The sequence below is a fragment of the Dreissena polymorpha genome, chromosome 3 (genome assembly GCF_020536995.1).
Source record: "Dreissena polymorpha isolate Duluth1 chromosome 3, UMN_Dpol_1.0, whole genome shotgun sequence".
Lineage (NCBI taxonomy): Eukaryota > Metazoa > Mollusca > Bivalvia > Myida > Dreissenidae > Dreissena > Dreissena polymorpha.
In genome coordinates, this window is record NC_068357.1 from 68,303,195 (window position 1) to 68,317,598 (window position 14,404).

The 14,404-nt window shown below is 35.3% G+C and overlaps 1 protein-coding gene across 1 annotated transcript; it reads right to left on the reverse strand.

Moving 5' to 3' along the window:
* Positions 1-1,935: 1,935 nt before the first annotated feature.
* LOC127874625 (3-oxo-5-alpha-steroid 4-dehydrogenase 1-like) lies at positions 1,936-14,404 on the reverse strand. Its single transcript, XM_052419082.1, has 5 exons — positions 13,997-14,404; positions 10,826-10,992; positions 3,956-4,057; positions 3,374-3,524; positions 1,936-3,007 (listed from the first exon to the last, which is right to left on the reverse strand). The coding sequence occupies exons 1-5, from the start codon at positions 14,311-14,313 to the stop codon at positions 2,941-2,943; spliced, it is 804 nt and encodes a 267-aa protein (XP_052275042.1). The 5' UTR covers positions 14,314-14,404; the 3' UTR covers positions 1,936-2,940.

Here is a 14,404-nt window from a genome sequence, read left to right on the forward strand (position 1 = left end):
TGATTTCACTTCAAATTTTTGGAAAAGCATAGCCAAGGCACTAGAAGAAGATGTTTCAGGTATTTACAATTTGTATTATTTTACAGACAGAATAATGATTTGTACCAATATATCTACTTAAATTCATGCTTGTCCTTCATAATAATTATCTCAATCATAATTTTCAGTTTTTATCCATATAATTAAAGAAAGATACGTTCGACGTATGCTTATAAATGGAATATAGCGTCCGTATTTTGCGGATACGGACGCGGATTCGGATGCGTATAGATGGAATACTTGCCTGAGTCCCGATATGCAGAACTGCGTTGGTTGTATAATTCCGGGTAATTTTTCACGAATTTGATTAGATTTTCAGTTGGTTTTTGAGATGACAGCTTCCCTCATCGTGCTAAATGCCGTCCGTATCTTGTCCGCATCCGCATTAGAATGCTCACTTGAGCGTTCTTTTGCGGACGCCTTTTGCGCGTGCGGATATGCGGATGAATGGAATAAGCGCAATGCATTTCAACTTGTTCTAATTTTTGCGGATGCGGATATGCGGATGCGGATACGGACAGATGGAATACTAGCCTCAGCCTGATTAGGTACGAGTTCACTCTTTACGGAGACTCCGGAGATGGACGAAGTGTTACGATTGCGATAAGCGACTAAATATACACGTAAATGATGCGATGCGGTAAGTATAGATTATACTGACCCAAACAACCATGCAGGTCATCCTACCTTTTATAGCTCACAAAAGCTGAGACGATATTTGAATTAAAGCTGCACTTTCAACGTATTTGTACTTTGCATCGACTTACGGCTCACTCGATCTCCATTAACATAAATGTAATTGAGATTTTTATGCAAACCCCATATCTTTCGTTTTCTTACTTGCGGAAGCGCTGACGTAAGAACACATGTTAACAGTAATTATAAACGTGATATGCGTGAAATAGCTGTGCTACATTGTGTACACACCGGTCTTATTGACAAAAACGTAGTCACGTCACCATCTATGTATAGAATGAGCTGTGCTAATGTCGACGTATTTGAATCGAATAATGGGAATTTAGCCAATATCGAAACCACTGCGAATTATGAAACTTATCCATTTCTCTCAAGTGTCATGTTCTCAAATCAAAACTTAGTTGTCCAGAATTTACTGACTTGCTTAATCGATTCGAAATAATTGGGTCGCGTTCTGAGAAAACTGTGCATACTGCCTGTGCGTAAAGTGTCATCCCAGATTAGCCTGTGCAGTCCGAACAGGCTAATCAGGGACAACACTTTCCGCTTTTATGACATTTTTTGTTTAAATGAAGTCTCTTCTTAGCAGAAATCCAATTTAGGCGGAAAGTGTCGTCCCAGATTAGCCTGTGCGGACTGCACAGTCTTATCTGGGACGACACTTTACGCACATGCATTATGCCCAGTTTTCTCAGAACACGACTCAATTGGTCCACACAAAAAAACTCAGACACCTTCGAATATCTTGAGCTTCACGGCTACGATGTGTATACTAAAAGTACATTTGATATTGTGGAAAAAAATCTTTTAAAAATCGAGCGGCATCGCTCTTTTTGTTAAAAAATCAGTCTCTAAATACATAACAATTTTAAGTGCTGACTATAAAATACACGCTGGTAATGTGGATACTTCGATAACCGAGGACACTTGGCTAACAGAAAACAAAAGCCACGCGCGAGAGGTAAGTTCCTCTCTTTTTTTAAAGTTATACCCTAAAGATTAGTTTTTTAGACAAGGTAAATGGTCTAGTTGATAAATGGTGTATCGTTTTCTATTTGGAAGAAAAAACATCACGGAAGAATGTTAAATGTTTGCCCTTATTTTGCATCAATTTATTTTTGTCCGCGACAGAACGAATACGTTGTCTCTTCTGTTTTAGTGGAGTGCTTTAATAGCGTCGGACACACGACTCTTTAAAAATACCATCTTAACATTTTATTCAACATCAAAATGTAAAACATTTAAATCTCTACACACTTAAAGGGGCCTTTTCAAAGATTTTGGCATGTTTTGAAGTTTGTCATTAAATGCTTTATACTGATAAATGTTAACATTGGATATACAAAGCTCCAGTAAAAATTCAAGAATAAAATTTAAAAAAAAGGCAAGCCTCATCAGGGCTCGAACCACTGACCCCTTGAGTAAAAAGTCTCCCATGTAGACCACTCGGCCATCCTTCTGGATACAATAACACGTGTATTTTATACTTCATATAACCAATCCTCGAAGTTTCACAAAATGTAGCGACAACAACAGAACTCTTCAAATTATTTATTCGTTTCGCGTTGCAACGCTTTATAATTTTCGGGGTTTTAAATCGTCAAAAGATGCATATAGTGGCTATTTTAAAGCATGGTAAATGTTCAGTATTACTGTTTCCTCACAAATATCATAACTAAAACAAAAATTTGCGAATCTGAAACAACTTTTTTTCAATTTTGTCATTTTAACCAAACATGAAAAGGCCCTTTTAAAGCTGAACTTCTTCCTCTGTGCGATTGTGGGTTGAAAACGTAACTACTGTTTCTAATGAGTAAATGTCAAACATATAAAATAGTTTGCCATCAACCCTAGAATTGTGTGTGGTTTGGTGAATCGTTGTAAATCCAAGCAACGACCGAAATTTGGCAATATTACTCATATTAATTGTTTGTAAGCAAACCACTAAAAATATGTATGCCCACTTGTAAACAGTATGCATGCACGCGCAACTGTGCTCCTTAAGGCATACTTTTACTCTTACTTCAAATACAATTTGCATGCAAGCAAACACTCGTTTTGTAATACTGCTAAGACGTCGTACACTCAATAAAAACATTATGTTCTAATATGTCCGTAGGTGTGATGTCGGTTGTTCATATCGCTCAATAGCCGGTGCCAGATGATATTTGTGGTTGTGGAGTAACGTGCGTTTATTTCTAGTGACTACAGGAGGTATGGGATCACTGCCTTACGAGATTTCGGATAGTCCTTGAATTTCGACAGATAGTACCTGCAGTAAAAATTCAGTAAAAACTGTAAAAATATATATAATTTGGGAATCTATATTCTGCGTTAGAAAAACAGATAAAGAGCCAAATCAAATCACATCGAATCAATATTTATTTATTGTCGGTATGATATACAAACATTATACCAAACTCTACCAAAACTATTATTTTCTTTGCGGACAAAAATATATTAAAGTTGTTTAACTGTGAAAGTTTGAATCCACTAGGAGTTGATTACATAATAAAATGTTGGACTATATATTTGGCTGTGTATATAATACTTACGCATATTACGCGAATACTTTTCGACACCACATGATACACTCATTATAAGCTATCATAATAATGGAAGAATATCAACGTTATACTTGTGATGTTGCCATGCTCGTGGTCCTAAGCTGCTGCAAGTAAAGAGCCAGAACGCTAGCGCTGGAAACGACCATGTAGCGACGGTAAAACCGAACCACTCAAAAATCTCGCCAAAAAAGTTCGCTCCCGAAACATAGTTGAACATGCCACCTAAAACATATCTGAGAATATGAAAATAACAAAACACTATAGAACTGTAACATTTAATCGGTACACTAATAATATATAATAATACTATTAATAATACTACTAACAATAATATTGACGGGTGTTACCAACCGTTATTTTACTGCTTATACTTATGTCATCTGAGTTTTGAATTCCCCATGGTAAATACTTAATTTTATGTACAATTCCCTCAGGCGATATCATGCCCCCCACCCCCTCCCCCGGTTCTTTACCACTGTATAGTCTGTTAAAAATATCGACACTTTATGAGTTCTCTAACGAGGTCTAAAAGGTAAGGATATGTAAAACAAAGGACTTGGTCGTCCATAAAACCAGTCTGTTACTCCGTCATCAGAATAGCAAAATGTCGAAGAAGAATACGCTACAATACGGATGATGGTGTCTTATCTTACCTTTAGGGATCTTGTAGCCTGTTTCGCCTGGTTTTCGCAGATTGCGGAGGATATGATCAGATTGTATGTTAATAAACATACCCGTGCAAAAGATAACCACACCTAAAATATGATTTTTCACCTATATAATGTCATCGGTATCACTTATTAAAACAATCCGAATAATCCAACAAATATGTATTACCATAATCATTTAATGGATGAATAATTATGAAGCGATGTCACAAGTTTGTTATACCCATGCAAGTACCAGATACTAATGTTAACACAAGAATAATGTATGATGAGCATTTTTCCTGGAAAGCCGCCTAATCAAGGCTTCGACTTTTATTGATCTTTATCAACACCCAATAAAATTTAAGAGACATTTCCAACCAGCGGAACCAAATGAATACAATTAACCCATTTATGCCTAGCGTCTAGAAAAAGGCCTTGGCAAACAGCATAGACCCAAATGAGACGCCGCATGATGCGGCGTCTCATCTGGGTCTGCGATGTTTGCTTAAAGGAATTTCTGTAAGAAATATTCTAAATATAGAAATAAATATACTAGACATCCCTAATTTTAAATAATAAATTGATGCAATTTAGAAAGATGGAACTGTCCACTAGGCATAAATGGGTTAAACGACTCCGTTTGCAATAATGCCCGCTAAATGGTATGCATGAAGCTATTGCATCTGTGTTTTGACTTTTAACATATTCTATTTGATGTGCACTAAGGTATTATAAATATATTTATACAAAACATTCATCACGTGATCATAACCATTCTCATGTGTTCTATACCCTTTTATCACATGTTATACCCAGTTTCCCATTTAATACAACCATTACATTTTTTTTTATATTACACATGTGTAATACAACATTTTTAAGCGTTTTAATTGGCTTAGTTTTTGTTTATTGACCAATGTAAACAACATTCGGGAATTATCCCTATGTTTGCGTAAATATTTATTAAATTTGCTCATTGAAAAGCATGTGATAAAAAGATCTGACACTCGTTGTCATATCATCACATATTTTATTAAACTCGTCCATGAAATTCGTTAGTAAGCTCGCCAAAGGCTCGCTTACTAACAAAATTCCCGAACTCGTTTAATAAAATATTGTATGATATGACAACTCGTGCCGGATCCTATATTATATAGTTTCGATATGTTATGCTTTATAGTTAAACAGTAACATGCAAACATTTTAAAGTATTCGATTTGCATAAGCCAGTGTTCCAGTACAAAGATTGTACATTTTCTTTAAATGTAATACATTTTGTCTCTCAGAAAATCAAGGTCAGTTTGTGGTCAGCCTGTTTTGAATGGCAAGTGTTGACTCCATGCCTATGAGTTGAACCAACTTGGAGGAAGACAATTAATTACTATGTAAGTCTTTACAAATAATGTAAGCCCTGGGCGTTAAAGGTTTTTACTCCAGTGACATTTGTTTGAATAAACTTAGCAGAGGAATATTATAAGACCTTACATGCCAAATAATTAGACAATAACACACGGCAGAGCTGGGCCGGGCGTCTATAATCGGCCCGCTGCCGACATAACGGCCCGAGGGCCTTTGGCCCGAGGGCCATTATTCGGCAAGGGCCGATTGTAGACGCCCGGCCCAGCTTTGTCGTGTGTTATCGTTTATATCACATATCATACTATTTTGGAACTCCACGAACATTTATACAGAAACAGCTTTCCGTACTTTTATTTTCATTCAATTGATTACGCAGTTTATGACGTACCTCATGTGACGTCATTTCAATGACGAAACTACCTAGACTAACAACAAATCGGACTTGGAGTGTTTTATTTAACAGTTAAATATTTTGTTAAGCATCGAACGATTAGTGTGTGTGTTTACGATGGATTAATATAATATTATGAATGTGAATAACAGTGTTGGGATATAAAACTGGAATGAAACTGGTGAGACTGCATTTTCGATTTCGTTAAAATGTCGATTCGAATAACGCGATGTTTTGTTGAACAATTGATGGATTAGGCCTTAGTCCAAATAATTAGACGTAAGCTACCCCGCTTACGTCTAAACGGCTACCGTCGTTTTCCTATAGCAAATTGAGTTCAACTTAAACTTCAGGTTTTCTCGTTAAATCTTTGCTAATGCATAAAATTATCATTAATTAGACATAAATGTAAGCGATTACCTCTTAAATGTGTAAAAATTGTGCTTTTAAACCACTTATGTACATTTTTAAAAATAAACATACACAACACACGAAGTGTGTTTGTCGTTTATAGAATTACATTGAATTATTTTGAACGAAATTATTTTTTGAATAGGTTACACATAACCAATTGTTGTTGTACAACAAACCACATCACTTTTTAGTTTTCTGTACTCTTTAATTAAATGAAACCTATATGTGTGTGTTAAAACTACCAGTTGTATCACGGAGTGTATATTGATAGGAGATGAATCGAGTATTTGACCCTTACTGTAGTAAATTCAATCTTATGCAAAAACTATTCATCCGATTTTATTGGTTTATACGTTATCTTGTTGCTTATTAATTCCTCTTTCAAAAAATATACGTTTTAGTATATTCCAGTTGTTATTAATGGATTTATAGCGAGATAAAAACAAGAAATACACATTTTATGTTTTACCAACGCGCGTTTTATCGTGTTGTGGCTATCGATCTTGTACAATTAGCGTACAGCGAAGCGCCGAGGTTATACATTTTGATGTACCCACTCACGTCTTTTGTTGAATTATAGTTTCATTTCTCGGCCGATTTTGACAAATGATATATCATTAGAAAGCTTACGTTACGTATTAAACAGATATATGAATATATATTAAGTTTTTCTTCTGATTTCGACAGCCCGGCGATTTATTAATTTAACTTAAATAATAAGTTGCAAATATCATACCGTTTTGGATTTTAGAATCTAGATTTACGGTTGACATGTTCGTACTTAATACCAATGTGTAGCGTTCTTCTGATTTCGACAGCCCGGCGAGTTATAACTTTAACTTGTGCAAATATCATACCGTTTTGGAGTTTTAGAATCTAAATTTACGGTTGACATTTTCGTACTTAATACCAATTTGTAGTGTTGATATTTGGAGTTCAGTTTTAAAAAGTACATCTTGCTTAGGAGAATAGAATTCTGTATACGATAGAAAAACATTGTTTAAAAACGAAAGTAATTAAGGAATGAAGGCGGAAGAAAGTAGCGCGCGTTCCTAACGCACTGAACTGATGCTACGGTCTTGGCGATTATGCTTTTGTTTAGAAACCGGCCATTGAATTTCCTTTGCCATGATTATTATATGTTTATGGAATATATTGTAATATTTTGTTCACGAAACATATCAATAAAGCTTATTATAAATAAATCTTAATAAATTAACGATTTCAGCTCTTGTTTATAACACAGAAAGGGTGTTTTTATGATGAAACAGCGTATATAGCGGACCCTCACGATTTGATTCGGCTTTGCATGCATACTTGAAATAAAATGGGTGTCAAAAACATTCATCGTTTGCTGTTAATTATCAACGACGGAATTATGTATAATTATATGAAATGTTATTTACCTTAAATTATCAATTTATTAAAGATTCTTGAAAATCACGGTCGGTGTTACGCGGGTCATTTCGTATTTTGACATCAGGGCATCATGTCCAACTATTCAAAATCAGATTTTTTTCACTGGGACGATGACGGCTTAGATTTAGACAGGCAGACAGATAGTTTATTCAGACTTATACAACAGTACATCGTCTGCAACTCAAATATATAAAGTATTTTTAGACGAATTGTTAGGTGATTACACTTATAGCAGTGATGATTCTGAGAATGTTGCCATGTTTCTTATCCGTGTACCGGTAATCTAGAGTCCGTGGTTTGAGCATTTTTATCGCGGTGTTCAATAAAAGATATCTCAATAATCTTGTTTATTGATAGATCTGTGGTTTTATTGCCCCTGTGTTCAGCACAAACCAATTATCTCGTTATGATCAGATACTGTGCCGACCAATACTAAATAACACTATGGTGTCATACGCCACAGCAGGGACCTATACTTGTGATCATGGAGTCTAAGTGCAAGACTTAAAAAAGTATGTTGTTTCGCTTGCGGTTGTTAAAGCCAAAACGGGGCTTCCCAGCTGGCACAGCTGCTGATATTCGGATCTGAATACTTAAACTTATTCAGACCTTATTCTTAACCGTTGCGCGTTTTACGATATCGGATTTTAGGCGGGAATACAACTCAGTGAAACTATTCAATTTCTTAAACAACATTAAGCATATTAACAGTTATTGAAATTAACAATATCAGCGACATCTCTTTAAAGACTAAACACCTTTTCAAGTATCGAATTTAACCTGTCAATAAAATATATTAATACCAAAAAAGGTTTCATTTAATATTGTTCACATTAAACCTTTAAATGAAAGTGTCGCTTTAACTATTTTCCGTGTCTTATTAAGCCGCGAATCGTTTGCTAAAAACAGTTAACAAAAAGGGCTACACGTTCTAATTCTTAATTAAATACAAAAATAAGTATAACATAATTAATAACGTCCATAAACACACACGGCAAGATCAAAGTTTTAATGGAAAACTAATATGACATTCCACGTAAATTATTATTTTCGTCTAAATCGAATACTATATATAGAGAAACAATGTATTTATAACCGACCAATGAGGTAACATTATGCAACTTCCAATTTACACAGTGCTATATGGCAACAATATGGAATTTGAACAGTGGTAGTGTTTTAAGGTCTGGACTATCATTACTTGTAAGTTTGTATAAACATTTTTCTAATGCAATTAGTAAAATAATGTATATATTTAATGTTTAATAATTTATTGCATCATTATTCTGTGCTGTTATATGAATTTGATGCCGTTAAAGCTTCCGACATGAATTCATGTCGGAACGATGCTATTGCAAAATAACGTTAAACGATATGAGGTCGATGTAAATCGACCTCATATTTATAGGAGTAGATTAGGCCTATGCCTAAATTTAAGATAAGCGTCAGTGAATGGTTCTTTAACTGTTTGAAGGAAATCGATGTTGAATTTAAAGGGTAATTTCTTTGATGAATACGTCCTTCCTTTGTCAGTCGATCAAAGAATGTCTATCCTCAAAGAATTGCCTGCTTTCATCAATTCCATTTCAATGGAAAAGATGGATGGCGATGAAGAAATGTGTCCAGAATTTACTTCGTCATGGAAGCAAATTTAATTTTACGAAAAAATATATGGTTATAGCGTCTAACACAACTTCGGTGAGTAGAACAATAACCAGTAGATGATGTTTTACTTCTTTATGGCTAAGGCTGAATGTGGACGCCATATTGTTCAGTATTAGCCGCGCGATCCCATTCTTTTCTGATATGAAAAATCGGCCCTAGGGCTGATATCATTTATATTGGCCCGCTAGATATGAATAACGGCCCGCTCGCGACGTCATTTTGTTACTATTTATAGTAACGATACGTGATATTAACCTATATGAGTCCTGCGGTTTCAGAGATGTTTTATTTTTATTTATTTTTTCCACATGAACACCAAAGGTGGTTAGCGTGTGGCTATGATATTAACTAGTGAAAACATAATTTTGAATGATAAATAATCATATTATAACGAAAAATTAACTTTTCTGACAAAAAATTCACTATCAAATATATATATATAACAAGGCATGCAACTCAAAATCACCCCAAAACGGGGTGCATCGCTTTGAACAGCCATTTCTTCATCAATTGTGCAGCGATTTTCACGATCTAGGTCTTATTCAACGCAGAAATGAATTTCCTGGAAATGTCTTGCAATATTTTTACACATGCTGGGTCAACTTTTAAGAAATAACACGATACACAACTCGCATGACCCAGTTGACACTGATCAGGCAGTATTTAAGACTGAAATCTTCACGGAGTAAAGTGCATTTTCCCTGCAAAGTTAACGAACCTCGATACCATAATTCAATAAAACGTATGAAAAAACATTATTACCGTGCTTGCCGTTATATTATGCATCAAAACTAACTGTCCAGCGCCGTTTGAAACCTTTGTTTACATACATTTCAACTAACTGACATTTTAAACACACAAGTGATTTCATTGGTCCAATGCGGCGGTGTGTCTTTACAACTGGAGATTTCATTCATAAATACTGCCTGATCAGTGTCATTATTTATCATTCAAAATGATGTTTTCACTAATTAATATCATAGTCACGCGCTAACCACCTGTGATGAACACCGTAAGGTTTCCACCCCAAAGATTTTAAAAGTTATTTACTTTATAAGTTTGCCTTAATCATGTGACCCCTTGTGCGTGGCCTGTTTTATACCTAAGTCATTTATTTGTACAGATTTAGCATAGTTACACACTAAATATTAAAAAACTTACCCCATACGGTCTCAGAGATTTTTTTAAGATGTCATTTCTAAAATCTATTTTAAGATCCTGTGAGCTGCATATGAAACATACCGGTACAACTTTAACCCATTTATGCCTAGTGGACTCTCCCATCCTTCTAAATTGGATCGATTTATTTCTAAAATTAGGGATGTCTAGTATATTTATTTCTATATTTAGAATAATTCTTACAGAAATTCCTTTAAGCAAACAGTGCAGACCCTGATGAGACGCCGCATCATCATCTGGGTCGAAGCTGTTTGCCAAGGCCTTTTTTCTAGACGCTTGGCATAAATGGGTCAACAAGTTGAAAGAGAGTAACTCAAGGGTCGGGTCATTCATAAGTTCAGTAAAAGTTTGTTGGCGCAGCGAATGGTTGACAACGGATAACACAGTTTGCTCAAAGTTCCCAATTATCACTTTATGCTCATATGAGCAACCACCGATTATTTTACCTATCCACAAATGCGTTCTTGTCCACCATTTTGTGCCGTAGTCTGCGTGGAAGAGAAGGAAGGCCGACTGTAGATAGCCGTTGATAAAGCAGAACACTAGGGCGACCAAAAACACAAATAGAGTGACCGGCTTACCCCCCTTGATCAGAAACGGGAATATGCACGCCCTGAAATGCAAAGACAAATGTATGCAAGATTTAGTTTAACACATTTATTACTAGCGACTAGAAAAAAAAAACCTTGGCAAATAGCGTAGACCCAGATGAGACGCCGTATGATGGCATCATCAGGGTCTGCGCTGTTTGCTTAAAGAAATTTCTGTTATTAATATTCTAAACATAGAAGTAAATATACTAGACATCCCAACAGTTACAGATTTTCTAATAAATGAGTTTTTAAAGACGATTTAAACACAGACAATTTATCAATCTGAGTTATACTGGAGGGTAAATTGTTCCATAATGAGCATCCCGTGTAACAAAAGGACTTTGATCTGAAATCTTTGACTTTGGGGACAGCAAATGCACCTTTGTATATTGTTAAATCTATGGTACAAGACCACATCTAACGTTAGAATTTTGGCTATTGGTTTAAGGAACACATTTTTTATGGTTAAACTTTATGTTATGAAATATTTTACGAAATATTCGTTGATTTTGAGTGTTAATGGGGCTTTAAATAATGTATTGTACCAAGTTTCTGACTACAACGAGCATGGTGTCCATTACTTATTAGGTAACGAGTGACCGCTTTTATTTGCTTTGATTTTATGAAGATTTTCTGTCAATAAGTTCTTGAAAACGTCCAACTCTCGGTCACTAAAGGTTTAAGCCCGTTGTTCGCTTATTTCTTTTGTGACAGAGTCAAAGGCTATATTGGACAATGTTCGTCTGACAAATTGCGCGAAAACGATGTCATTTTCAGGATTGCGTTGTTGGTAATTTTACAGTTAACAAAGTTCAATGGTTAGGTTATAACGGAGTAACCATCGTTTATACAAATACAACTATATGGTGGTAACATATCCATGTAAATAACTGCGCTAATCAAGTAACTACAGCTAATATTAACCACTGTTTATACAATTGACCGCTGAGGTTAAACAACATGTAAAAACACAGATTTTTAAATGTTTATCAATAAACGTTTATGTTTCACATAAATTGAGTTTCATATTTGACTGATTGTCAGAAAATAATGTGTACATATTGCATAACTCTGAATTGAGAGAAAATTGACGATTGGTCCCTCTCCTTATACCCTCCCGTTTGACAGTTATCACCTCGTTCATTGATGGCAGCTGTTATCAAAGCAATGATTTATAATGGAAACTAAAACTGCGACTTTGTACATGTACTTTTTTGGAAGTGCCTTTGCATTAAAATAGAATATTCGAATATGAATTTTGGATTCAAATATTCGGCCGATTTTCGAATATTCGAATATTCGGTCCCAGCCCTAAAACTAATTAAGCCCCAGGGTAAGGCTAATTTTGAAACCAGTGGCATGCGTCGAGCAAACGTTGTAGAAGACCACAATATGATGTTTAACACCAAGTATTGGAGCCATGATCAATGCCGTTGCATTAAGAAGATTTTAAAAGTTATTCACTATGAATGTCTATATAAATCACGTGACTTCTAGGGCGGTGCCAGTTTTGTGCCCAGGGGTCAAGTTTGCTCATGATGTAAATAAACATGGTAGCGGACCACTAGACTATGTTACACACCAAATATAAAAGGCCTTGTGGTTTTAGAGAAGTTTATATTTTTAAAAGATTTGTTTGGCTTCATTGACCAACATATGCAACGGCACAGAATGATTTGAACAACTATAACAAAAGTAAATTGAAGATCGTTCCTGTGACGTTTGATTTTAGTCTGCCATGCGGTTGAGGAGGAGAAGTCATTAGACGAAAAGATGATGCACGAACGGACGACGGAAAAATATATAATAAAAGCTACGCATGTGCTCGTGTGACCAATTAATAAATGAACAATAACCGTTGTACATGTAATGTCGCCATAAATGTGTTTCATATTTTAATTTTTACATTAATTTAATTGGGAATCCAAGTAAGCTCTGCGTGTTAGCTACCTACGCACAAACACAAGCGCAGTGTTTCAATCCAAACCCAAGTGAAAGCTGGAACCTTTATTTATGCCAAATTGGGAAAAGTACCGATACATTACAAATCGGGAAAAATATCGCGAAAACCATGAAATTTGAGGAAATTCGCAGCGTGAAATCTTCAGATTGAGAATTATGGGTCTGTTTAATTTCTTGATTTGTATTGCATAAACCAATTAAAATATTCATTTAGATGCCTTTGACTTGAAATGTTCATTTTCCGTGCTCAATGTATTTGTTCATTTGTAAATAAAGCACTTTTTGAACGACATTGACGCAATTTTCCTTCCTTTTGGGAATTTTTCAGACGGCATTTTGGAAAGTTATAGCTTTTCCTCAAATGGAAAAGTACTTTTACGGGTACTTTATAAAGAAAGAAAACTATCGCTGCAAGTTTCAGAATCAAATTCTACAAACTGTTTAAGAAAATTTATCTTTTAAAGACATATGAACAGGAGGAGATAGACAAATAACAAATGAGAGGATATAGCAAAATAATAATACAGACAGGCAGACAGGCAGGCAGGCAGGCAGACAGGCAGACAGGCAGGCAGACTGTGAACATATGTGGTCTTGCCCAATTCTGACATGGCCGTTTTGCAAGCGCCTAGTTTCAGTTAACTAAATACAATAGTTTTTGAGACTTAGCATGAACAAATTTTGCGGCCGAGCAGACTGACGGACAAACATACGGACAAACAGACATGACAGGTAGGTAGAAAGGAAGGTAAACATATTGTGAAACCGGCGAAGAACTTAAATTAATGATAGTTAAATATTATTTTAATTAAGTTTATACAATAATTAAAAAAGTAAATAAATAAATATTTGAATTTTAATGTACTATAATGAATTAAATATCGGTAAATTATCATTTTTTTATGAAGATGCACACACCAAATGATGTGTAACTGGATCGATCATTTTGAACATGACTGTAAGTCACCACTAACTGTCCCGATCTCGTAATCATATTTCGTATCAAACAGAAACTTGAGTTAGAGCCGGGCAAAAGACAAAAGGTCAGTAAATAGAACATACCTTTGAAAATAATGCATGACAAACAATGAAAATAGCAAAACATTCGGCGCCTTTCTTAATCCAGGAGCATCTTGAAAGATAAATATCAATGGCATTGCAAACGATGGGATCTCTTGAAGAAACCACGCCAACTTTCCGTTCACGAAAATTCCCCATCCATCGCGTGCATAGCGACCGTACGGGGCCGTTATTCCAGAAACCAGCAAAACGAATGTTAACACCGACGCAGCTATGTATATGTATGACACTTGAAGCAGAAGATATATGTCTTTCTGATACACGAGATTTATCAAAGTCGTAAACATTGAGATACCCATTGTAAATTATAAATACACAAAGCGAGCGATATTCACCTTCGTTTTAGTTCGTTTGCAAATAATCGGCGTAAAACGGTCACGTGGCAGGCTA

Bases quoted from the DNA above. Each gene is read 5' to 3' on its own strand.
- LOC127874625 (XM_052419082.1), bottom strand. From the start codon at position 14,313: ATGGGTATCTCAATGTTTACGACTTTGATAAATCTCGTGTATCAGAAA. The intron at 4,058-10,825 runs GTAAAATAATCG...ATCATATTTTAG, and splicing joins AAGAACGCATTTGTGGATAG to GTGTGGTTATCTTTTGCACG. The intron at 3,008-3,373 runs GTATAACGTTGA...TTTTTACTGCAG, and splicing joins CGAGCATGGCAACATCACAA to GTACTATCTGTCGAAATTCA.